Source organism: Salvelinus namaycush, chromosome 7, assembly GCF_016432855.1.
Source record: "Salvelinus namaycush isolate Seneca chromosome 7, SaNama_1.0, whole genome shotgun sequence".
In the NCBI taxonomy this organism is placed as follows: domain Eukaryota; kingdom Metazoa; phylum Chordata; class Actinopteri; order Salmoniformes; family Salmonidae; genus Salvelinus; species Salvelinus namaycush.
The window spans coordinates 52,684,771-52,712,602 of record NC_052313.1 but is presented as its reverse complement, the minus strand read 5'-3'; the positions used below and the strand labels follow the sequence as shown (position 1 = coordinate 52,712,602).

General features: G+C 43.0%; 1 protein-coding gene across 1 annotated transcript in view; it reads right to left on the bottom strand.

Moving 5' to 3' along the window:
• Positions 1–7,053: 7,053 nt before the first annotated feature.
• Positions 7,054–27,832, bottom strand: part of LOC120050827 — a 91,662-nt gene continuing 70,883 nt past the window's right edge. The window contains exons 5-15 of the mRNA XM_038997356.1: positions 22,674–22,940; positions 22,057–22,323; positions 21,439–21,705; positions 20,862–20,930; positions 18,490–18,516; positions 18,303–18,359; positions 13,120–13,152; positions 12,836–12,880; positions 7,814–7,897; positions 7,506–7,589; positions 7,054–7,365 (exon numbers count right to left, since the gene is read on the bottom strand). Coding sequence (XP_038853284.1) covers positions 7,510–7,589; positions 7,814–7,897; positions 12,836–12,880; positions 13,120–13,152; positions 18,303–18,359; positions 18,490–18,516; positions 20,862–20,930; positions 21,439–21,705; positions 22,057–22,323; positions 22,674–22,940 — 1,196 coding nt within the window. The 3' untranslated portion in view covers positions 7,054–7,365; positions 7,506–7,509. The remainder of the gene's footprint in view (positions 7,366–7,505; positions 7,590–7,813; positions 7,898–12,835; positions 12,881–13,119; positions 13,153–18,302; positions 18,360–18,489; positions 18,517–20,861; positions 20,931–21,438; positions 21,706–22,056; positions 22,324–22,673; positions 22,941–27,832) is intronic.

The window sequence follows — 27,832 nt, the reverse complement described above, 5'->3', positions numbered from 1 at the left end:
CAGCTGCGGGATCAGGGCACCACCAGTACAGAGCTTGCTCAGGAATGGCAGCAGGCAGGTGTGAGTGCATCTGCACGCACAGTGAGGCGAAGACTTTTGGAGGATGGCCTGGTGTCAAGAAGGGCAGCAAAAAAGCCACTTCTCTCCAGGAAAAACATCAGGGACAGACTGATATTCTGCAAAAGGTACAGGGATTGGACTGCTGAGGACTGGGGTAAAGTCATTTTCTCTGATGAATCCCCTTTCCGATTGTTTGGGGCATCCGGAAAAAAGCTTGTCCGGAGAAGACAAGGTGAGCGCTACCACCAGTCCTGTGTCATGCCAACAGTAACGCATCCTGAGACCATGTGTGGGGTTGCTTCTCAGCCAAGGGAGTGGGGTTGCTTCTCAGCCAAGGGAGTGGGCTCACTCACAATTTTGCCTAAGAACACAGCCATGAATAATGAAATGGTACCAACACATCCTCCGAGAGCAACTTCTCCCAACCATCCAGGAACAGTTTGATGACGAACAATGCCTTTTCCAGCATGATAGAGCACCTTGCCATAAGGCAAAAGTGATAACTAAGTAGCTCGGGGAAGAAAACATCTATATTTTGGGTCCATGGCCAGGAAACTCCCCAGACCTTAATCCCATTGAGAACTTGTGGTCAATCCTCAAGAGGCAGGTGGACAAACAAAACCCCACAAATTCTGACAAACTCCAAACATTGATTATGCAAGAATGGGCTGCCATCAGTCAGGATGTGGCCCAGAAGTTAATTGACAGCATGCCAGGGCAGATTGTAGAGGTCTTGAAAAAGAAGGGTCAACACTGCACATATTGACTCTTTGCATCAACTTCATGTAATCGTCAATAAAAGCCTTTGACACTTATGAAATTCTTGTAATTATACTTCAGTATTCCATAGTAACATCTGACAAAAATATCTAAAGACACTGAAGCAGAAAACTTTGTGGAAATTAATATTTGTGTCATTCTCAAAACTTTTGGCCACGACTGTATATGTCTTGTCAAGCTGTTTTCTGTTGAACTTCACAGAATAAACTCCACTGTCTGTTTTCTTCAATCCACGGATTCTCAGCTCTCCAGTAGTCTGGTTCAGGGTTGTACGCTTTTTGAAGGCACCATAGAAGCACCAAAAACGTTGTCCCACTCTGCCACCTTGTCCTTCCCATACTTCCATAGGATGCTTGTGATGGAGTCAGGCACTGTGGACTTGTCCGGCGCCAACACGAGCTCACCTCCCAGGTGGTGAAGGTAGGAAACAACATTTCCACCCGCTGATCCTCAACACTGGGGCCCCACAAGGGTGCGTTCTCAGCCTTCTCCTGTACTCCCTGTTCACCCATGACTGCGTGGCCATGCACACCTCCAACTCAATCATCAAGTTTGCAGACGACACTACAGTGGTAGGCCTGATTCCCAACAACGACGAGACGGCCTACAGTGAGGAGATGAGGGCCCTTGGATTGTGGTGTCAGGAAAATAACCTATCACTCAACATCAACAAAACAAAGGAGATGATCGTGGAATTCAGGAAACAGCAGAGGGAGCACCCCCCCATCCACATCGACGGGACAGTAGTGGAGAAGGTGGAAAGTTTTAAGTTCCTCGGCGTACACATCACAGACAAACTGAAATGGTCCACCCACACAGACAGTGTGGTGAAGAAGGTGCAACAGCGCCTCTTCAACCTCAGGAGGCTGAATAAATTTGGCTTGTCACCCAAAACCCTGACAAACTTTTACAGATGCACAATCGAGAGCGCATGCTGTCAGGCTGTATCACCGCCTTGTACGGCAACTGCACCGCTTCAACCGTAAGGCTCTCCAGAGGGTAGTGCGATCTGCACAACGCATCACCAGGGACAAACTACCTGCCCTCCAGGACACCTACAGCACCCGATGTGACAGGAAGGCCAAAAAGATCATCAAGGACAACAACCACCCGAGCCACTATCATCCAGAAGGCGTGGTCAGTACAGGTGCATCAAAGCTGGGGCAGAGAGACTGAAAAACAGCTTCTATCTCAAGGCCATCAGACTGTTAAACAGCCATCACTAACATAGAGGCTCTGCCAACATACAGACTCAAATCTCTGGCCAATTTAATAAATTGACTTAATAAAAGTATCATTAGTCACTTTAAATAACTTGAATAATGTTTACATATCCTACATTACTCATCTATATACTGTATTCTATACCATCTACTGCATCTTGCCTATGCCGCACGGCCATCGCTCATCCATATATTTACATGTACATATTCTTATTCATCTCTTTACATTTGTGTGTATAAGGTAGTTGTTGTGAATTTGTTAGATTACTTGTTAGATATTACTGTATTGTCGGAACTAGAAGCACAAGCATTTCGATACACTCGCATTAACATCTGCAAACCATGTGTATGTGACCAATAAAATTTTATTTTATTTCATGATAAAGATAATCTGAAAAGCAGACATTTCATACATGTATCAGAGTATCCAGGGTAACACATTATGGTTAGGGTATAAATATGTAGTCCTAACCCTATTGGCATTGAACTGACATTATTATCAACCTTTACTGTTTATGTCTTGAATTCTGCTTGCTGGGTGTATCTGGTCTATGTAGTCTGATCACTTTGACTAGTATGTTCCCCCTCACCACCACCACCAGTGTGGAAATTGATATATACTACACCACAGATGGAAATCTTTGGGTACACCCTGCCTCGGAGGCTGTCCACTATTATATCAATATAGATCCTATTAAACTACTATAATCCCTCAAAGTTCCAGAATGGTGCAAAAATGGCAAACATCTTGGTCAGGGAGAAATCCAAAACCAGTCTAATTGGATTGAATGGCAGTAGAGGCATAGATGATGCACTTCCTGATTTTACTGATGCAGGAAAATAAAAGTAAGGCATGGAATGTATCAGAAATTGTGTAATGAAATTATAGTCAACCTAAAATATTGTGATATAATTATAGATAAAGCGTATAGGAAGAGGATGAACTTTAATGTCCCACGGGGAAAATGGTCTTAGACACACAGTACTGATGTATACAAAATAGACACTGTACATTACACACTCAACATAATACATACATTACACATTAGCCTTATCATACGCTTCTCATACAGCCACAGGGAGGGATGTTGTCTCACCCATATGGGTTTTATACAAATTGTATGTACTGTATACATAGCCATTTAGATTTACTGAATAAAAATAAAAATATAAATGTAACACGTAAAGTGTTGGCCCCATGTTTCATGAGCTGAAATAAAAGATCCCAGAAATGTTCCATATGCAAAAAAGCTTATTTCTCTAAAGATTTCTGCACAAATTTGTTTACATCCCTGTTAGTGAACATTTCTCCTTTGCTAGGATACAGTGCATTTGGAAAGTATTCAGACCTCTTGACTTTTTCAACAGTTTGTTACATTAGTCTTATTCTAAAATGGATTCAATAGTTTTTTCCCCCTCACCAATCTACACACAATACCCCATTGTCTGCGGTGAAACGACCACCCCTCATCACTGTCAAACGCTCCCTAAAACACTTCAGCGAGCAGGCCTTTCTAATCAACCTGGCCCGGGTATCCTGGAAGGATATTGACCTCATTCCGTCAGTAGAGGATGCCTGGTTATTCTTTAAAAGTGCTTTCCTCACCATCTTAAATAAGCATGCCCCATTCAAAAAATGTAGAACCAGGAACAGATATAGCCCTTGGTTCTCTCCAGACCTGACTGCCCTTGACCAGCACAAAAACATCCTATGGCGTTCTGCATTAGCATCGAATAGCCCCCGTGATATGCAACTTTTCAGGGAAGTTAGGAACCAATATACACAGGCAGATAGGAAAGCTAATGCTAGCTTTTTCAAACAGAAATTTGCATCCTGTAGCACAAACTCAAAAAAGTTCTGGGACACTGTAAAGTCCATGGAGAATAAGAGCACCTCCTCCCAGCTGCCCACTGCACTGAGGCTAGGAAACACTGTCACCACCGATAAATCCGCGAAAAGTGAGAACTTCAATAAGCATTATTCTACGTCTGGCCATGCTTTCCACCTGGCTACCCCTATCCCGGTCAACAGCCCTGCACACCCCACAGCAACTTGCCCGAGCCTCCCCCATTTCTCCTTCACCCACATCCAGATAGCTGATGTTCTGAAAGAGCTGCAAAATCTGGACCCCTACAAATCAGCCGGGCTAGACAATCTGGACACTCTCTTTCTAAAATGATCCGCCGAAATGGTTGCAACCCCTATTACTAGCCTGTTCAACCTCTCTTTCGTATCGTCTGAGATCCCCAAAGATTGGAAAGTTGCCACGGTCATCCCCCTCTTCAAAGGGGGAGACACTCTAAACCCAAACTGCTACAGACCTATATCCATCCTACCCTGCCTTTCTAAGGTCTTCGAAAGCCAAGTTAACAAACAGATCACCGACCATTTCGAATCCCACCGTACCTTCTCCGCTATGCAATCTGGTTTCCGAGCTGGTCATGGGTGCACCTCAGCCACGCTCAAGGTCCTAAACGATATCATAACCGCCATCGATAAGAGACAATACTGTGCCGACTCTCTTCTCTGTATACATCAATGATGTCGCTCTTGCTGCTGGTGATTCTCTGATCCACCTCTACGCAGACGACACCATTCTGTATACTTCTGGCCCTTCTTTGGACACTGTGTTAACTAACCTCCAGACGAGCTTCAATGCCATACAACTCTCCTTCTGTGGCCTCCAACTGCTCTTAAATGCGAGTAAAAGTAAATGCATGCTCTTCAACTGATCGCAGCCCAACTACAAATACCTAGGTGTCTGGTTAGACTGTAAACTCTCCTTCCAGACACACATTAAGCATCTCCAATCCAAAATTACATCTAGAATTGGCTTCCTAGTTCGCAAAAAAAGCATCCTTCACTCACGCTGCCAAACATACCCTCGTAAAACTGACTATATAAACCGATCCTTGACTTCGGCGATGTCATTTACAAAATAGCCTCCAACACTCTACTCAGCAAATTGGATGCAGTCTATCACGAACTGCAAAAATCACTGAAGCTGGAGACTCATATCTCCCTCACTAGCTTTAAGCACCAGCGGTCAGAGCAGCTCACAGATCACTGCACCTGTACATAGCCCACCTGTAAATAGCCCATCCAACTACCTCATCTCCATAATGTTATTTATTTTATTTATTTTTGCTTCTTTGCACCCCAGTATCTCTACTTGCACACTCATCTTCTGCACATCTATCACTCCAGTGTTTAATTGCTATATCGTAATTATTTCGCCACTATGGCCTATTTATTGCCTAACCTCCCTTATCCTACCTCATTTGCACACACTGTATACAGTGGGGAGAACAAGTATTTGATACACTGCCGATTTTGCAGGTTTTCCTACTTACAAAGCATGTAGAGGTCTGTAATTTTTATCATAGGTACACTTCAACGGTGAGAGACGGAATCTAAAACAAAAATCCAGAAAATCACATTGTATGATTTTTAAGTAATTAATTTGCATATTATTGCATGATATAAGTATTTGATACATCAGAAAAGCAGAACTTAATATTTGGTACAGAAACCTTTGTTTGCAATTACAGAGATCATACGTTTCCTGTAGTTCTTGACCAGGTTTGCACACACTGCAGCAGGGATTTTGGCCCACTCCTCCATACAGACCTTATCCAGATCCTTCAGGTTTCGGGGATGTCGCTGGGCAATACGGACTTTCAGCTCCCTCCAAAGATTTTCTATTGGGTTCAGGTCTGGAGACTGGCTAGGCCACTCCAGGACCTTGAGATGCTTCTTACGGAGCCACTCCTTAGTTGCCCTGGCTGTGTGTTTCGGGTCGTTGTCATGCTGGAAGACCCAGCCACGACCCATCTTCAATGCTCTTACTGAGGGAAGGAGGTTGTTGGCCAAGATCTCACGAACATGGCCTCATCCATCCTCCCCTCAATACGGTAGTCGTCCTGTCCCCTTTGCAGAAAAGCATCCCCAAAGAATGATGTTTCCACCTCCATGCTTCACAGTTGGGATGGTGTTCTTGGGGTTGTACTCATCCTTCTTCTTCCTCCAAACATGGCGAGTGGAGTTTAGACCAAAAAGCTCTATTTTCGTCTCATCAGACCACATGACCTTCTCCCATTCCTCCTCTGGATGATCCAGATGGTCATTGGCAAACTTCAGACGGGCCTGGACATGCGCTGGCTTGAGCAGGGGGACCTTGCCTGGATTTTAATCCATGACGCCGTAGTGTGTTACTAATGGTTTTCTTTGAGACTGTGGTCCCAGCTCTCTTCAGGTCATTGATCAGGTCCTGCCGTGTAGTTCTGGGCTGATCCCTCACCTTCCTCATGATCATTGATGCCCCACGAGGTGAGATCTTGCATGGAGCCCCAGACCGAGGGTGATTGACCGTCATCTTGAACTTCTTCCATTTTCTAATAATTGAGCCAACAGTTGTTGCCTTCTCACCAAGCTGCTTGCCTATTGTCCTGTAGCCCATCCCAGCCTTGTGCAGGTCTACAATTTTATCCCCGATGTCCTTACACAGCTCTCTGGTCTTGGCCATTGTGGAGAGGTTGGAGTCTGTTTGATTGAGTGTGTGGACAGGTGTCTTTTATACAGGTAACGAGTTCCACCAGGTGCAGTTAATACAGGTAATGAGTGGAGAACAGGAGGGCTTCTTAAAGAAAAACAAACAGGTCTGTGAGAGCCGGAATTCTTACTGGTTGGTAGGTGTTCAAATACTTATGTCATGCAATAAAATGCAAATTAATTACTTAAAAATCATACAATGTGATTTTCTGGATTTTTGTTTTAGATTCCGTCTCTCACAGTTGAAGTGTACCTATGATAAAAAATTACAGACCTCTACATGCTTTGTAAGTAGGAAAACCTGCAAAATCGGCAGTGTATCAAATACTTGTTCTCCCCACTGTATATACTTTTTCTATTGTATTTTTGACTGTATGTTTGTTTATTCCATGTGTAACTCTGTATTGTTGTTTGTGTCGCACTGCTTTGCTTTATCTTGGCCAGGTCACAGTTGTAAATGAGAACTTGTTCTCAACTGGCCTACCTGGTTAAATAAAGGGGAAATATATATATATATATTTTTTTAAATAGTCCAAAAGTCAAAGTCAAAAAGAGATTCAGTTCCTTTAAATCCATGATTCTCAATAATTATTCAATTCAAATCAAATCTTCTTTCCCAAAAAAGGTAAATCCACAAAAAACGCAACCTCAGAGGGACACCCATGTCGTCCAGTGCTGGTAGGCCAGATGAGATGGTGGGTTCTCTTGTCTTCATGATCCTCTGTGTACCTCTGGTCCACAGTTCCCTGGCTAGAGAGATGTCAGTTAGGAATAAATCATTAGGAACAAGAGAGTTGTTAACAGTCTACTAATAGAGTTGACCAGAAGTATTGCACAATAAAGGGAAATGAAGTGAAAACAGTCTACATTGTTATCACACTCCAACTTACCGTCCTACAATGCTGAATTCTCTTCTGCTGCCCCCTTTCCATTGTCGTACTTCACCGTGTCTTCGTTCAGCAGCACGGACCCCTCTGCAAGAAAACACAACAGGAGAACTCAACTAGAGAAATGGAACAGAATTAATGTGATTCAAGAATGCTGTAATAACAATGGCACTGATTCCTTTTCTGTTATCACCGTTCATGACAGTTTAAGATGATGCCAGTCTTTCCCATCTATTTGAGACTGAGGTCTGAACATTTATCCTGACGCATACAGAGGGACTTGAGGTGAACTATCCCTTTCTCATACACACCTCCATTTGCCTCTCCTTTTTCAGCTGCGTTAAGGTCGCCCCCTGGTGCAGCGCTGCCATTCGCTTTAGTCTTATCATCGCCCCCTGAGGAAACGCACAGAGAAGGTAAAACAAGTACGACAGCCTCTCTACTGAACCACCAGTGTTTCCCAGACAGTGTTTTCTTAGACAGGACAAGCCCTCCCACCACATTATGTTTTTTAAACCCAACTTGTTCTAACAATCCTCAACATATTTGATGGTAGAATTCCAGTGTAACGCCACTTTCACCTCAATCTGTAACCAGGTTTCCATCCTACCTTTTTATGCGTACCGTGTAAATTTACACCATCAACATTGTTTACAGCAAACAGAGTAGAAGAGGTTCCTTGAATATACAATGTATTTGCCTTTTAAAAATATATACGGTTGAGAAAAAAATATTCTCGTTTATATCTAGAATTCTGCTTGCTGGGTGTATCTGGTCTATGTAGTCTGATCACTTTGACTAGTATGTTCCCCCCTCACCACCACCACTGGAGCAGAAAGGTATCTAGACAACACTACAGATTAAAGTCTTTGGGTACACCCTGCCTCGGAGGCTGTCCACTATTATATCAATATAGATCCTATTAAACTACTAGAGGGGCTATGTCACAATCCCTCAAAGTTCCAGAATGGGGCAAAAATGGCAAACATCTTATTCAGGGAGAAATCCAAAACCAGTCTAATTGGATTGAATGGCAGTAGAGGCATAGATGATGCACTTCCTGATTTTACTGATGCCGGAAAATAAAAGTAAGGCATGTGATGTATCAGAAATTGTGTAATGAAATTATAGTCAACCTAAAATATTGTGATATAATTATAGATAAAGCGTATAGGAAGAGGATGAACTTTAATGTCCCAAGGGGAAAATGGTCTTAGACACACAGTACTGCTGTATACAAAATAGACACTGTACATTACACACTCAACATAATACATACATTACACATTAGCCTTATCTTACAGCCACAGGGAGGGATGTTGTCTCACCCATATGTGTTTTATACAAATTGTATGTATAAATAGCCTTTAAGATTTACTGAATAAAAATATAAACACAACATGTAAATTGTGGGTCCCATGTTTCATGAGCTGAAGTAAAAGATCCCAGAAATGTTCCATATGCAAAAAGAAAAATGCACAAATTTGTTTACATCCCTGCTAGTAAACATTTCTCCTTTGCCAGGATACAGTTCATTTGGAAAGTATTCAGACCCCTTGGCTTTCTCAGCATTTTGTTACATTAGTCTTATTCTAAAATGGATTCAATAGTTTTCCCCCTCATCAATCTACACACAATACCCCATAATGACAAAGCAAAAACAGGTGTTAATTTTTTTCCAAAATGTACTAATAAATCAAAAATGTTAATATAACATTTACACCTTTTACTCAGTACTTTGTTGAAGCACATTTGGCTGCAATTACAGCCTCGTGTTCTCTTGGGTATGACGCTACAAGCTTGGCACACTTGTATTTCGGGAGTTTCTCCCATTCCTCTCTGCAGATCCTCTCAAGCTCGGTCGGGTTGTATGGGGAGCATCGCTGCACAGCTATTTTCAGGACTCTCCAGAGATGTTCAATCGGGTTCAAGTCCGGGCTCTGACTGGGCCACTCAAGGACATTCAGAGACTTGTCCCGAAGCCACTCCTGCGTTGTCTTGGCTGTGTGCTTAGGGTCGCTGTCCTGTTGGAAGGTGAACGTCCGCCCCATTCTGAGCGCTCTGGAGCAGATTTTCATCAAGGATCTCTCTGTACTTTGCTCCGTTCATCTTTCCCTCAATCCTGACTAGTCTCCCAGTCCCTGCCGCTGAAAAACATCCCCACAGCACGATGCTGCCACCACGCTTCACCGTAGGGATGGTGCCAGGTTTCCTCCAGACATGAAGCTTGGCATTCAGGCCAAAGAGTTCAATCTTGGTTTCATCAGACCAGGGTCCTTCAGGTGCCTTTTGCAAAACTTCAAGCGGGCTGTCATGTGCCTTTTACTGAGGAGTGGCTTCTGTCTGGCCACTCTACCATAAAGGCCTGATTGGTGGAGTGCTGCAGAGATGGTTGTCCTGCTGGAAGGTTCTCCCATCTCCACAGAGGAACTCTGGGAGATTCCGGTTCTTGGTCACCTCCCTGACCAAGGCCCTTCTCCCCCGATTGCCCAGTTTGGCCAGGCGTCCAGCTCTAGGAAGTCTTGCTGGATCCAATTTTTTTCAAATAAGAACGATGGAGGCCACTGTGTTCTTGGGGACCTTCAATGCTGCAGAAATGTTTTGGTACCCTTCCCCAGATCTGTGCCTCGACACAATCCTGTCTCGGGGCTCTACGGGCAATTCCTTTGACCTCATGGCTTGGTTTTGGTTCTAACATGCACTGTAAACTGTGGGACCTTATATATACACAGGTGTGTGCCTTTCCAAATCATGTCCAATAAATGTAATTTTCCACAGGTGGACTCCAATCAAGTTATAGAAACATTTTAAGGATGATCAATGAAAACGGGATGCACCTGACCTCAATTTCGAGTCTCATAACAAAGGTTCTGAATACTTATGTAAATAAAGGTATTTTTGTTTTTTATTTTTTATAAATTTTCCAAAAAATCTATAAACCTGTTCTCGTTTTGTCATTATGGGGTATTGTGTGTAGATTGATGAGAAAAAATGAATTTAAACCATTTTAGAATAAGGCTGTAATGTAAGAATAAGTGGAAAAGGTCAAAGGGTCTGAATACTTTACAAATACACTGTAATCTATCCACCTGAAAGGTGTGGCATATCAAGAAGTTGATTAAACAGCATGATCATTACACAAGTGTACCTTGTGCTGGGGACAATAAAAGGCCACTCTGGCCTCCCGGGTGGCGCAGTGGTCTAGGGCACTGCATCGCAGTGCTAGCTGCGCCACCAGAGTCTCTGGGTTCGCGCCCAGGCTCTGTCGCAGCCGGCCGCGACCGGGAGGTCCGTGGGGCGACGCACAATTGGCCTAGCGTCGTCCGGGTTAGGGAGGGTTTGGCCGGTAGGGATATCCTTGTCTCATCGCGCTCCAGCGACTCCTGTGGCAGGCCGGGCGCAGTGCGCGCTAACCAAGGGGGCCAGGTGCACGGTGTTTCCTCCGACACATTGGTGCGGCTGGCTTCCGGGTTGGAGGCGCGCTGTGTTAAGAAGCAGTGCGGCTTGGTTGGGTTGTGCTTCGGAGGACGCATGGCTTTCGACCTTCGTCTCTCCCGAGCCCGTACGGGAGTTGTAGCGATGAGACAAGATAGTAATTACTAGCGATTGGATACCACGAAAATTGGGGAGAAAAGGGGATAAAATAAATTTAAAAAAATATATATATTTAAAAAAAGGCCACTCTAAAATGTGCAGCTTTGAGGTGCAAATGGCATGCTGACTGCAGGAATGTCCAACTGAGCTGTTGCCAGAGAATTGAATGTTAATTTCTCTGCCATAAGTCGCCTGCAACGTCGTTTTAAAGAATTTGGCAGTATGTCCAACCGGCTTCATTACCGCAGACTGTGTAACCACGCCAGCCCATGACTTCCACATCTGGCTTCTTCACATGCGGGATCGTCTGAGACCAGCCACACAGACCGCTGATTAACCTCACTAGGGTAGGGGGCACTATTTTCACCTCCGGATGAAAAGCGTGCCCAAAGTAAACTGCCTGTTACTCAGGCCCAGAAGCTAGGATATACATATAATAGTATTTGGATAGAAAACACTCTAAAGTTTCCAAAACTGTTAAAATAATGTCTGTGAGTATAACAGAACTGATATGGCAGGCAAAACCTGAGAAAAATCCATCCAGGAAGTGTTTGTAGTTTTATATTGAATGCCTATACAGTATCCCATGACTTAGGACTCAAATTGCACTTCCTATGGCTTCCACTAGATGTCAACAGTCTTTAGAAATTGTTTCAGGCTTCTATTCTGAAAAATGAGGGAGTAAGACCACTGAGTGAGTGGACCCTGGAAAGTCCTCAGATCTGTTTTCTGCGTGCGACTGAGAGTGCGCCTTTCTTGTTTTTCTTTTATATTGACGAAGCTATTGTCCGGTTGAAATATGATTGATTATTATGACTGAAAACAACCTGAGGATTGATTATAAACATCGTTTGACATGTTTCTACGAACTTTACTGACACTATTTGGATTTTTCGTCTGCCTGTTGTGACTGCCTTTGAGCCATTGGATTACTGAACAAAACGCGCCAACAAAACGGAGGTTTTTGGATATAAAGAGGGACTTTATCGAACAAAACAAACATTTATTGTTTAACTGGGAGTCTTGTGAGTGCAACCATATGAAGATCATCAAAGGTAAGTGATTCATTTTATTGCTATTGCTGACTTTCGTGACTAATCTACTTGGCTGGTAACTGTATGTAATGTTTTGTGTGCTGGGCGCTGTCCTCAGATAATCGCATGGTATGCTTTCGCCGTAAAGCCTTTTTGAAATCTGACACAGCGGCTGGATTAACAAGAAGTTAAGCTTTAATTTTATGTATAACATCTATTTTCAAGAATGTTAAATATTTGAATTGAGTATTTTTGAATTTTGCGCTCTGCAATTTCACTGGATGTTGGCCAGGTGGGACGCTACCGTCCCAAGTACCCTAGAAAGGTTAAACTTGATTTCTGTCTGTAATAAAGCCTTTTTGTGTCGAAATATCATTCTGATTGGCTGGGCCTGGCTCCCCAGTAGGTGGGCCTATGCCCTCCCATGCCCACCCATGGCTGCGCCCCTACCCAGTCATGTGAATTGCATAGATAAGGGCCTACTGAATTTTATTCAATTGAATGATTTCCTTATATGAACTGAAACTCAGTAAAATCGTTGAAATTGTTGCATGTTGCATTTATATATTTTTTCAGTATATTTAGCTTTTAAGAATCAGTATGTTACAGGAATCAACTCATCCGTGACAAATATGTCTTGAGTGTATTGTAACCGCCAGAGCACTCTGTTACCGGGTAAACTGTCCACTTAAGTTTCATACACACCTTCTTTCCCCTGCACCTTTTCAGCTTTATCTGCGTTGAATTTCCCTGTTTTGGACACACACAACACACACACACACACACATACACAACACACACACACGTGTGAGTAAAGGTCCCTAATTGAGTTAAAACAGATTTCTGGCAATGGCCATTAGTGGAACCGTAACCTCTGCAGAATCACATAGAAGGTAAACATCATCCACAGCCTCTGTCCTACGGCATCAAATGCTACTTAAAGAAGTTACTTCTGCTTTATACAGTCTTAAATTAACTGGATTACTTGCCTTGTTCTGGCTGGACTACATCACTGCCTTTAGCTGAGGAGGAGAAGACAAGAGAAAAGTTTAGTTTAGCATTCTGATAACAAATAAGTATATGGTCTGTGTGTGTTCACTTCTGGATGACAATGAAAAGGATGCTAAGTGGTAGAATTCCAGTCGAATGACACTGTCTTACCATCAAGTGTCATTGACTTAAACAGCGACTTGATATTTAAAGTAATTAACAGAATTAAAACGGTAATTAATTAAAACGGTAATTAATAAAACGGTAATCAATGTATGTTCTCGTAATATTCTGAGATATGCAGATGAGCATCTATGCTACTTCTGCTTCATGATGTCTTAAATTAGCTGGATGACTTGTCTGTGGTTTGGTTGTTTCCATCCCTGGCTTTAACTGAAACAACCAAACCGGTACAGGTAGGCATAGTGGAGCTCCATGGTGCTGAATGGACAGCTCCTCGGTACAGGTAGGCATAGTGGAGCTCCATGGTGCTGAATGGACAGCTCCTCAGTACAGTTAGGCATAGTGGAGCTCCATGGTGCTGAATGGACAGCTCCTCGGTACAGGTAGGCATAGTGGAGCTCCATGGTGCTGAATGGACAGCTCCTCAGTACAGTTAGGCATAGTTGAGCTCCATGATGCTGAATGGACAGCTCCTCGGGAACAGGTAGGTATACTGTAGTGGAGCTCCGTTGCGTGGTGCTGAATGGACAGCTCCTCTGTCTAGTAGACAGCTATATAATTCTACATATTTAATGATGAGTGTGTGTGACATTTGGTGTGGGGTTCTTTTATGTTTTTAATTTGTACACTTGGTTTGTAAACCATCTATCAACGATGATTTTACAGTGGTGAGGTGTTGGACTGATCTTGTTGATCGTGTACATACCCGCTACAAACGGACTAAATGATGAAAACGCTGCTAGCAGCGGAATCCAATACAGCAAAGAGTTTCTACTACAACGCAACTAAAACGCGATGGATATCCCAATGGCCCATCTAATCCCTGATTTTCTGCGAGAGGATTACAAACCCAAATGCGAATGTGGAAAACTCGGGGAATCAGACACCCCCTCTCTTACCCACCACCTTGCTGATCAATGCCCAGTAACTGAGGGGGAAAGCGGATGAGCTGTCAACGACTGCGCTTTCAACACGAATACCGGGAGGCCTGTTTGTTGGCGTTTACTGAGACTTGGCTGGATGACAGAGTCCCGGACAGGGAAGTGGAGCCGGCCGGCATCACACTGGTCAGAGCAGACCGTGATCTGACCGTCACAGTGAAACATCACGGCGGGTCGTCTGCCTGCTTGTCAAGGACCAGTGGTGTAAATCAATACTGGTAAGAGAGAGACTCCGTACCCCCGACATTGAACTGCTTCTGTGTCACTGTGACCCTACTATCTGCCCTGTGGGTTCCCCCAATTGTTTGTTACCGTTGTGTACATTCAACCAAAAGCTAATATAACAAAAGCATCAGAGATGATTCATAATCTGTCACAGCAACTGGAATCCATCTCCCCCGACGCACCCACATTTATTTCAGGGGATTTTAACAACTGTATTTTGCATAATGTCCTGGTCACATACCATCAGTATATGAAATGTCACACTAGAAAAAAATAAAGACTTGATTTGTGCTCTGGGACAATAAATGCTTTCTCTGCCACCACCAGACCTCCCCTGGGGACATCAGACCACAATAATGTCTACCTCCGTCCAACCTACTGAGGGAGAAACCTACAGTTAAAACTGTCCACATCTGGAACGACAATAGTATCACTCGTCTCCAAGGGTGTTTTGACTGTACTATGTGGGAGGTACGAGGACAGCAGCTCTGATCTTGATGAACTCACAGGTGTTGTTTCAGACTATGAACTTCTGTGTTGAGTCAGTTGTACCTACTAACACCTGTAAATTCTTCCCTAACAATAAGCCTTGGGTATCAAAATATCTAAAATCACTACTTAATGGGAATTAAGTTTATGCGGAGGGTAATAGACAGGCTTTAAGAGATGTACAACATGAGATCAAAAGACAGATACTGGTGGACAAGGAGGCATACAAGCAAAGGGTGGAGAGAACCCTCTCCTCAGATAACTCAAGGGTGGCCTGCCAAGGGATTAAATCCATGGCTAGTGCCCTCCATATAGGCAGGGGAAAAACAATGCTGAGCTTGGGAGACATGAGGGCCAGAACATGGCTAATGAACTGGATGTTTTCTTCTCAAGATTTGAATCTGACGACTTTGTTTTCAGAGGTAAAACAAATAGAAGCATCATTATAAATGTTTGAGAGGGTTGTTGTTAAACAGGCTGATGTTGTGAAGTTGTTCCTGGATGTAACTCACACTAAAGACAAGGCAAAATAACTGGACATGTGTTAAAGCACTGGGCGGAACAATTGGCTGGTGTTTTTACAGGCATTTTCCAATCCTCGCTCGACCAGCAACACATCTAATCCCTCTGTGCTGAACGACTACCTCCATGTTGCCTTGACATCCTTAGTAATGAAATGCTCTGAGAAAATTGTGAAGTCATTCTCCGCACCACCGAGAAGCTCCTCGACCCATTTCAGTTTGCCTATCAGCCCAGCAGAGGAGTTGATGATGCCATTCTCAATCTCCTCAACATAGTCTATAGACATCTAGAGGGTGCCAAATCCCCTGTCAGGGTTTTGTTTGTTGACTTTTCTTCTGTTTTCGACACAATCCAGCCTTACATTCTGTCACAGAGACTCATTAGGGAATTCTCCTTAGATGGGGGGCTGGTTTTGTGGCTGTTGGACTTCCTGAGCCAGAGGTCACAGTGTGTCAAAGTAGGTCCCCACGTGTGGGACATACACACCACCAACAGAGGCTCTCCTCAGGGATGTGTTTTGTCACCCCTCCTGTACATCTTATACAATAATAGTTGTACAAGTTCCCATCCTGACAGACACCTCGATAAGTTCTCTGATGACACTGCCTTGATCAGCCTGTTGCATGATAACGAGGAACAACATGGCCCGGTCCTTTGTAGAGTGGTGTGACGAATTACACTTGGTCCTCAATACCATGGACTTCAGGAAGCATACAACACCTACCTCTGCAACATCTATCACAGGTCAGAACATAGAGATTGTAGAGGAAAACAATATATGGGTGTCCTCTTGGACAATAAGCTTCAGTGGAGTAAATGTACAGAGACCTGATCTACAAAAAGAGTCAACAGAGACTGTACTTTCTCAAAATCTGGGATCTTTTAATGTAGACTTTACTATACTGACTCTGTTTTACAAATCTTTCACTCTGAGTATTTTAACTTTTTGTATTGTTTGTTGGTTTGGCAATGCCACTGTCAGCCAGAGAAATTTGCTGAGAAGGATTATCACCACAACAAGCAAGGTACTTGGCGTCACACAGACAGGCCTGAATGAGATTTTTAAGGTCAGGGCCCTCCGCAAGGCAGCAAATTATTTTAGACCCAAGCCAACCCCTGTAGCCACACTTTGAACTAGCCCCCTCTGGGTGCAGGTATAGGGCACCCCTCGGCAGGAAAAACACAACTAGACAATCATTTGTGCCAGGTGTGATATCCCTCCTAAATAGCTTGGGCTAATGTTCCTATCGACCCAGTAAGGCCAGCAGGCTAGTCTCTTTTTATTGGTATGTAACTTATGAAAGTTGTATTGTCAATTTGTTTTGTATTTAAACGCCACTTTAAACATGTACATGACACTGCGACAACATGTCCCCATGGGGACAGTAATGTCAGTAAAGTAGGTACTGCAGGAATTTGTTCCAACCAGGCACCACACCAGACCAACTGAGCTAATTGATCAGTTCAGTGATTGCCTCAATTCAACACACCTGGTCTTCTAGGTGGTTAAATCAAAAACATGAAGTGCCTGTGGCCCTCCAGGACCAGGGTTGTCTACCCCTGCAGTAGATGAATACTGTAAGCTCTAAAAGACACAAAACCTGCAAAGGTCTTGAGACGTTCCACATCTCTAAACTGGTAACAGTCATATCAAACTAAACAACATGGAAACAGTTCTCAGAAATGAAAGCGTCCTGAATGACAACCATGGAGCAAATCAAACGGAGCAGAAGATTGTGAAATAACTGGCTTTTCAACAGTACAAACTAGCAAGGGATGACAGTGACAATCTTAATCCACAGTGTTATCTCTATTGGTGACATTTTGACATGAAAAATGCACAGATGTAAAGATAAACCAAAACCCAGCAGGTTATTTCAAATACTCATCACAAGTACATCATTTAGGCACCACACCAATCTCATTACAGCAGGGTAGCCTAGTGGTTAGAGCGTTGGGCTAGTAACCGAAAGGTTGCAAGTTCGAATCCCCAAGTTACAAATCTGTCATTCTGCGCCTGAACAAGGCAGTTAACCCACTGTAGGCTGTCATTGAAAATAAGAATTTGTTCTTAACTGACTTGCCTAGTTAAATAAAGGTAAAATAAATTTAAAGCAGATTCCAACTGCATAATACACATTTTATATTTGCCAGCCCACACACTAACTTTAAACTCACATTAGTAATCACCTTCTCATACTGTATGTAGACGTCACTAAAACATGTTCTTCAAATAAATGTCACCAATAATAATATGAGAAACACATTTCTGGCAACATCTCCACATATGTGCATTGTCAAAATGTCCCCATAGAAGTACCATGTAAAAGGTGTGTTAGTGTTACTACCTGTGTTAGTGGGATTGTTATTCTTCTGATTCATGGAGTAATCTCTAGAAGACTTCTCTCCTACAGTGCTGTAAACTGTATCCATGGCAACCCCAGAGAGAACCCCTGAAGCTCCAAGGTTGGTGACCTGAACATCCCCTACAGTGTGATAAACAGTATCCGGGGCAACAGAATTCTAATTGTTTCCCTGCATCCCCTGTAAAGTTACACCATCCATCAACATTGGTTTACAACAAATAGAGTAGAAGAGGTTCCTTGAATTTAGGAGGTATTTGCCCTTTAAAGTTTGCATAAGGTTATGATGAGAAAACATATTCTGGGTTGTGGGATTACATCTGCGAACTCACACACTCTCTGTCATAGCGCATGGAAGTATGTGTATATAGTACAGTACATGAATAATGTTGTTTGTATTACTTTGGGGACCCTGTTAGCAGGTTGAATATGGACCAGTCTAGTTAAGGTAACACTTACCAAACATTCCAACAAAATACTTTCTCAAAAAGTCAATCCAGGTGTTTTGGGGATATCCTGAGATAAAAAAATACAAAAATGTAAGACATTATTAACATTTTCATTCAAATGGTTTTGTTTTCACTGGAATCGGAATGTTCTACCATTTTTGGGAAGAAGAGAAGGAAGAGACAGAGAATTATCCTACCTGTCTTTTTCTTCCACACCAAAAGTCCTGAGGAGTAAAAAAATAAATATTTTATTTTCATCCATGGTTCTGTATCTTATGTATTAGGTTTAACAGAGTGAGAAATAACCCTTCTTAAAGTACAAGTCTGTGTATTAACCATTCTGTCAAATATTGAGTGTGACTTCACCCACATTTACATGTTTAAGCAGCAATAAGAAGACATCATTTCTGAGAGCACCAATAAACAACCTGCATACAGTACCTGCACCAGGCCGACTTCAAATCAATGTGAAAGTAACCAGTGAATTAAACAGATGACGACGAATGCAAACTATGCTCGATAAATTCTACACATGCGTTGAAATAAAAGCCATACATCAAAGGACTTACTAAGGCTTACAATCGACAAGGATGCATGAAGACAAAAAAAACTAAAAGAATTACGAAAATCACTAAATATACACATGCTTTTTTAAAAGGAACCTAAGGCTGCGTCAGTGATTCAGCATCGCCTCAGGACAGCGCCTCAGGACAGGTAGGCATAGTGGAGCTCCGTGGCCTGGTGCTGAATGGACAGCGCCTCTGTCTAGTAGACAGCTATATCAGGATTTAGTTTGTGGGCAGTTAGACATTTTTTGGGCATGGTTAGGTAGCCTACAATGCGTATATGAAAATCATAACTGACACGCAGAACTTTAGAAATGGTAGGAATAACTGTAAATAGGCTCTCCAGATGAAAAAGGTTGCCGACCCCCTAGACTATAGTCACCTTTGTCGAACGGCGCATACAGTGTAGATCTATAATGACTTCCCACCAACGGTCTTTGTAGAAATTGGGAAGAGCACAAGACAATGTTGGTGGGAAGTCATTAGTGTCTTCAACAACACAGGAGGAGAGCACACGAACAGACTAAAAAACATAAGTAGCCTAGCTTTCTAAAACAAACAGGACATGTATTTTGGGGAAGTTGTTTCAGTTGTGTTTAGTTTTATAATAATACATGAAACCAAAATGGCACTCACCTACTGGGCCGAATGAATGAAGATATCAATTAGGCTACAGCTATCACAACCTATATTTTAATAGCTATAAAATAGCTTTTGGTTTCAAATGGTCACCAAAAAGGAGGACTCCACCACCTCCCAATTCCCTGGCTATCAGATTACAACAAGGCTTGCAAGGCTGAGTTAAAATGCTGACATCAAATTCAAAGTAATCGGTGACCAGCCTAAACTGCTGACCGGCAAAACAAACTGTCACTCTCTGTTCTCTGCTTTCTAAAAGTGAAAGAAGAGGCACCATGCTGGCAGCTCCAAGCCATGCCAATGATTTTAGTCTACTTTTTTAGTCTACTTTAAATGATTGTTCTTGAGTGACTGCCAGACCCTGCTATACCCAATGGAAACCCCCAGGGTTAGGAGTGACTGATTACATGTAACCTACCCAACCATGGAAACCCCATATTTATTATGGTAAAGCCACACACAGCCAAAATTAACCATCCTTTTATGGACCTGCAGATAGGCCTTATGCACAGTCACATATTACAGTGGATGGTCGATATGGTATCAAAAATGTAGCATACTGGTGCGACTAGGGGAGAATAACAATGGCATACTCCTTGCATCCTCTCTCCTACTTCTCAAAACACATTGGATGAGAAAGCCAGAGGTCCCCCCCCTCTGACGTTCTCCTCCAATAGGTTTTGAGAAGGAAGCGAGAGGATGCAAGGAGCAAACAATTCCGATTCTACCCATTACTTATTATTAGCAGTTTTCTAACATGATGTTTTATTGACTTGTGTTGTTATGTACTTCAAGTGCGCTTCGATGGTGGGAAGTATTTCCATAAAGTTCAGCTTTCCCAAACTTTAGTCCCGCCCTGTTCACAACCCTCGTCCATGCTACCAACTGTCCCCCACACACTTTGCTTCTCTTCCACTGGAAATGAATGGCTTTCCGTGGTTTCATCACCCATATCGTCTTCAGAGAGGCACTGTGAGCCTTTTCTTTAAAGTCATGTTTGTAGTTTGTTTGTAACAACAGTTGTATAGTATGTTGACTGTGGCTATGTCTTCATATGTTTAGGTTAACACAAAGTAATTACCATCCTTTTTGCTGATTAATTCAGATTAGACTAATCCATACTGTGCACTGTCCAAATTGGTGCCTCCCTGTGACACATTATGAAGACTGTGCCCTACAGCAGGTGGTGCATCTAACCCCTTGTCTTGACTGTAACAGTAGCCTGAACAGTACTGTAAATACAGGTAGAACAGGTATCCCCTTCAGGGGGTATAGCTCACTGATGTTGCTGCTGTTATGTCAATCTGTGATTCAGAACTATGTACATGTACAGTGCTCTGTTACTATAGATGTGCTGTTCTTACCTGTTATGACAGCAAATGCTACAATGAGACAGACAACCAGAGCAACAACAGCACCGATACTGGAAGGCTCTGAAATGAAAACACATTTTGTATTGATACTTTGACAGGAGTTGATCAGGAATTCAACATAGTGCAGCACTCAAAATGTCCTACAACACTAGCAGTGTGTCACGACTTCCGCCGAAGTTGGTCCCTCTCCTTGTTCGGGCGGCGTTCGACGGTCGACGTCACCGGCTTTCTAGTCGCCACCGATCCATGTTTCATTTCCGTTTGGTTTTGTCTTCATTATACACACCTGATTTCTATTCCATTAATTATGTACCTTATTTAACCCTCTGGCTTCCCTCTCTGTTTTGTGCGTTATTGTTTGTCATGTGGGTTCTTGTTGTTCGTGCTTTTGTTGATTGTATACGTTCCTTGTTGGAATCTTACCTTTGATTGAGTAAATCTTGGATTATTACTCAGAACTGTGTCCTGCGCCTGACTCTGCATTTATTGAATTTTACCAACGGCCTCACACAGTGTTACTAACATATCAATACATAAGACTGTAACACACTTATGAGTGTCCACTCACCTGGACCAAACACCTCTCCAACTGGCTCACTGACTTCCTCACTAACAGCATTCTTCAGCTTGCAGATGTACTTGTAGCCATTGTTTGATTTGCCAGTGTCGCTCTTAGAGACATTCCTCTGTTTGTATAAGACCTCCCATGCTCTCTCTCCCACTTTCCAGCTGTAGGTGACTGGTTCAGCATCAGTGGTGTCGCCCTCACAGGTCAGAGTGCAGGAGGTTTTGTCTGGGTTACAGGAAGAAGTGATTGTGGGTTTGGGGACTGCCTCTGTAAATAGAGGAAAGAAACAGGAATCATTTGGGAAAATGCTTGTGAGGCACTACAATACATAACCTGCTGTTTCTACATGACCACACACTAGCAGTGTTACTGACATATCAATACATAAGATTGTAACACACTTATGAGGCGGCAGGGTAGCATAGCGGTTAGAGTGTTGGACTAGGAACTGAAAGGTTGCAAGGTCAAATCCCTGAGCTGACAAGGTAAAAATCTATCGTTCTGCCCCTGAACAAGGCAGTTAACCCACTGTTCCTAGGCTGTCATTGAAAATAAGAATTTGTTCTTAACTGACTTGCCTAGTTAAATAAAGGATGAAATATATGAGTGTCCACTCACCTGGACCAAACACCTCTCCAACTGGCTCACTGACTTCCTCACTAACAGCATTCTTCAGCTTGCAGGTGTACTTGTAACCATTGGCTAATTTGCCACTGTCGCTCTTAGAGACAATCAGCTGTTTGTCTACAACCTCCGATGCTCTCTCTCCCACTTTCCAGCTGTAGGTGACGGGTTCAGCATCAGTGGTGTCACCCTCACAGGTCAGAGTGCAGGAGGTTTTGTCTGGGTTACAGGAAGAAGTGATTGTGGGTTTGGGGACTGCCTCTGTAAATAGAGGAAAGAAACAGGAATCATTTGGGAAAATGTTTGTGAGGCACTGCAATACATAACCTGCTGTTTCTACATGACCACACACTAGCAGTGTTACTGACATATCAATACATAAGATTGTAACACACTTATGAGGCGGCAGGGTAGCATGGCGGTTAGAGTGTTGGACTAGGAACCGAAAGGTTGCAAGGTCGAATCCCTGAGCTGACAAGGTAAAAATCTGTCGTTCTGCCCCTGAACAAGGCAGTTAACCCACTGTTCCTAGGCTGTCATTGAAAATAAGAATTTGTTCTTAACTGACTTGCCTAGTTAAATAAAGGTTAAATATATGAGTGTCCACTCACCTGGACCAAACACCTCTCCAACTGGCTCACTGACTTCCTCACTAACAGCATTCTTCAGCTTGCAGATGTACTTGTACCCATTGTTTGATTTGCCACTGTCGCTCTTAGAAACACTTAGCTGTTTGTCTACAACCTCCCACGCCCCCTCCCCCACTTTCCAGCTGTAGGTGACTGGTTCAGCATCAGTGGTGTTGCCTTCACAGGTCAGAGTGCAGGAGGTTTGGTTGGCGTTACAGGAAGAAGTGATTGTGGGTTTGGGGACTGCCTCTGTAAATAGAGGAAAGAAACAGGAATCATTTGGGAAAATGTTTGTGAGGCACTACAATACATGACCTGCTGTTTCTACATAACCTGCTGTTTCTACATAACCTGCTGTTTCTACATGACCTGCTGTTTCTACATAACCTGCTGTTTCTACATAACCTGCTGTTTCTATATAACCTGCTGTTTCTACATGACCACACACACACACACACACACACACACACACACACACACACACACACACACACACACACACACACACACACATAGAAACACTTACTGATAACAGATCGTTTATATGTCTTGTCAAGCAGTTTGCTGTTAAACTCCACAGAATAAACTCCACTGTCTGTTTTCATCAATCCACTGATTCTCAGCTCTCCAGTAGTCTGGTCCAGGGTTGTACGCTCTTTGAAGGCAGCATAGATGTCCAGACTACCAAAATCCTTGTCCCACTCTGCCACCTTGTTCTTCCCATGCTTCCATAGGATGCTTGTGATGAAGTCAGGCACTGTGGATTTCTCCGGTGTCAACACCAGCTCACCTCCCACTTTATGATAAAGATCCTCTGGAGAAGCAGACATTTCATACATGTATCAGAGTATCAATGTATCCAGGGTAATACATTAAGGTTAGGGTATAAATATGTAGTTCTAACCCTATTGGCATTGAACTGACATTATTATCAACCTTTACTGTTTATATCTAGAATTCTGCTTGCTGGGTGTATCTGGTCTATGTAGTCTGGCCACGTTGACTAGTATGTCCCCCTCACCACCACCACTGGGGTGGAAATGTATCTAGACTACACTACAGACTAAAGTCTTTGTCTACACCCTGTTCACTATCATATCACTAGCTAGGTTTCCATCCAATCTGCGACATATTTTCATGATATTATTCTAAAATCTGCATAAAACAATAATCACATTTTCCCACCAGAGATATGTTTCCATCAGACTGACTTTTTGCTGATAAAAGTCTTTGAGTGATGAGGTAGTGTACATAGCCCTCCATACCTCTCTGATTCAGAGGGGTTGGGTTAAATGCGGAAGACACATTTCAGTTGAATACATTCAGTTGTACAACTGACAAGGTATCCCCCTTTCCTTTCACTTTACATTAAAATAACTGTTGCAGATCAATTCCCATGTACCAAATGAAAAATACAAATTTAAATGGGTTCCATCGCATTTTCAACTATACTGATGGTTTGTCACAAATTGCTACGTTATATAGACTGTTGTGTTATATCGACTATTGTGTGTTATATAGACTGTTGTGCGGTATAAAGACTGTTGCGGTATAAAGACTGTTGCGGTATAAAGACTGCTGTCTGTTGTGTTATATAGACTGCTGTGTTATATAGACTGTTGTGTTATATAGACTGTTGTGTTATATAGACTGTTGTGTTATATAGACTGCTCTGTTATATAGACTGCTGTGGGTTATATTTTTTATATTATTTCACCTTTATTTAACCAGGTAGGCCAGTTGAAAACAAGTTCTCATTTACAACTGCGACCTGGCCAAGATAAAGCAAAGCAGTGCGAAAAAAATCTACAACACAGAGTTACACATGGAATAAACAAACGTACAGTCAATAACACAATAGAAAAATCTGTATACAGTGTGTGCAAATAAAGCATGGAGGTAAGGCAATAAATAGGCCAATAGTGGCGAAGTAATTACAATTTATCAATTTACACTGGAGTGATAGATGTGCAGATGAGGATGTGCAAGTAGAAATACTGGTGTGCAAAAGAGCAGAAAAATAAAAACAAATATGGGGATGAGATAGGTAGTTTGTTGGATGGGCTATTTACAGATGGGCTGTGTACAGCTGCAGCGATCGGTAAGCTGCTCTGACAGCTGACGCTTAAAGTTAGTGAGGGAGATATAAGTCTCCAACTTCATTGATTTTTGCAATTCGTTCCAGTCATAGGCAGCAGAGAACTGGAAGGAAAGGCGGCCAAAGTAGGTGTTGGCTTTGGGGATGACCAGTGAAATATACAGTGGGGAGAACAAGTATTTGATAGACTGCCGATTTTGCAGGTTTTCCTACTTACAAAGCATGTAGATGTCTGTAATTTTTATCATAGGTACACTTCAACTGTGAGAGACGGAATCTAAAACAAAAATCCAGAAAAATCACATTGTATGATTTTTAAGTAATTCATTTGCATTTTATTGCATGACATAATTATTTGATACTGCAGTGTGAAAAGCAGAACTTAATATTTGGTACAGAAACCTTTGTTTGCAATTACAGAGATCATACGTTTCCTGTAGTTCTTAACCAGGTTTGCACACACTGCAGCAGGGATGTTGGCCCACTCCTCCATACAGACCTTCTCCAGATCCTTCAGGTTTCGGGGATGTCGCTGGGCAATACGGACTTTCAGCTCCCTCCAAAGATTTTCTATTGGGTTCCGGTCTGGAGACTGGCTAGGCCACTCCAGGACCTTGAGATGCCTCTTACGGAGCCACTCCTTAGTTGCCCTGGCTGTGTGTTTCGGGTCGTTGTCATGCTGGAAGACCCAGCCACGACCCATCTTCAATGCTCTTACTGAGGGAAGGAGGTTGTTGGCCAAGATCTCGCGATACATGGCCCCATCCATCCTCCCCTCAATACGGTGCAGTCGTCCTGTCCCCTTTGCAGAAAAGCATCCCCAAAGAATGATGTTTCCACCTCCATGCTTCACGGTTGGGATGGTGTTCTTGGGGTTGTACTCATCCTTCTTCTTCCTCCAAACACAGCGAGTGGAGTTTAGACCAAAAACTCAATTTCTCTCTCATCAGACCACATGACCTTCTCCCATTCCTCCTCTGGATCATCCAGATGGTCATTGGCAAACTTCAGACGGGCCTGGACATGCGTTGGCTTGAGCAGGGGGACCTTGCGTGCACTGCAGGATTTTAATCCATGACGGCGTAGTGTGTTACTAATGGTTTTCTTTGAGACTGTGGTCCCAGCTCTCTTCAGGTCATTGACCAGGTCCTGCCGTGTAGTTCTGGGCTGATCCCTCACCTTCCTCATGATCATTGATGCCCCACGAGGTGAGATCTTGCATGGAGCCCCAGACCGAGGGTGATTGACCGTCATCTTGAACTTCTTCCATTTTCTAATAATTGCGCCAACAGTTGTTGCCTTCTCAACAAGCTGCTTGCCTATTGTCCTGTAGCCCATCCCAGCCTTGTGCAGGTCTACAATTTTATCCCTGATGTCCTTACACAGCTCTCTGGTCTTGGCCATTGTGGAGAGGTTGGAGTCTGTTTGATTGAGTGTGTGGACAGGTGTCTTTTATACAGGTAACGGGGTTCAAACAGGTGCAGTTAATACAGGTAATGAGTGGAGAACAGGAGGGCTTCTTAAAGAAAAACGAACAGGTCTGTGAGAGACGGAATTCTTACTGGTTGGTAGGTGATCAAATACTTATGTCATGCAATAAAATGCAAATTAATTACTTAAAAATCATACAATGTGATTTTCTGGATTTTTGTTTTAGATTCCATCTCTCACAGTTGAAGTGTACCTATGATAAAAAATTACAGACATCTACATGCTTTGTAAGTAAGAAAACCTGCAAAATCGGCAGTGTATCAAATACTTGTTCTCCCCACTGTACGTGCTGAAGCACGTGCTACGGGTGGGTGCTGCTATGGTGAGCAGTGAGCTGAGATAAGGCAGAGCTTTACCTAGCAAAGACCTATAGATGACCTGGAGCCAGTGGGTTTGGCAACGAATATGTAGCGAGGACCAGCCAACGAGAGCATAGAGGTCGCAGTGGTGGGTAATATATGGGGCTTTGGTGACAAAACGGATTGCACTGTGATAGACTGCATCCAATTTGCTGAGTAGAGTGTTGGAGGCTATTTTGTAAATTACATCGCCAAAGTCAAGGATAAGTAGGATAGTCAGTTTTACGAGGGTATGTTTGGCAGCATGAGTGAAGGAGGCTTTGTTGCGAAATAGGAAGCAAATTCTAGATTTAACTTTGGATTGGAGATGCTTAATGTGAGTCTGGAAGGAGAGTTTACAGTCTTTTTATTTATTTATTTTACCTTTATTTAACTAGGCAAGTCGGTTAAGAACAAATTCTTATTTTTCAATGATGGCCTAGGAACAGTGGGTTAACTGCCTTGTTCAGGTGCAGAACGACAGCCAGACACCTAGGTATTTATAGTTGTCCACATATTCTAAGTTAGAACCGTCCAAAGTAGTGATGCTAGTCGGGCGGGCAGGTGCGGGCAGCGATCGGTTGAAGAGCATGCATTTCATTTTACTTGCATTTAAGAGCAGTTGGAGGCCACGGAAGGAGTGTTGTATGGATTTGAAGCTCGTTTGGAGGTTTGTTAACCGTGTCCAAAGAAGGGCCAGATGTATACAGAATGGTGTCGTCTGCGTAGAGGTGGATCAAAGAATCACCCGCAGCAAGAGCAACATCATTGATATATTCAGAGAAAAGAGTTGCTGCGGGGGGTGCAGAGCTGTTGACCAAGGTTGGGGTAGCCAGGTGGAAAGCATGGCCAGCCGTAGAGAAATGCTTATTAAAATTCTCGATTATCGTGGATTTATCAGTGGTGACGGTGTTTCCTAGTTTCAGTGCAGTGGGCAGCTGGGAGGAGGTACTCTTATTCTCCATGGACTTTACAGTGTCCCAGAACCTTGTGGAATTAGTGCTGCAGGATGCAAATTTCTGTTATAGACTGCTGTGCTTTATAGACTGCTATGTTATATAGACTGCTGTGCATTATATAGACTGCTGCGTTACATAGACTGCTGCGTTACATAGACTGTTGTGCGTTATATAGACTGTTGTGCGTTATATAGACTGCTGCATTATATAGACCGCTGAATTATATAGGCTGTTATCTGTTGTGTTATATAGAGT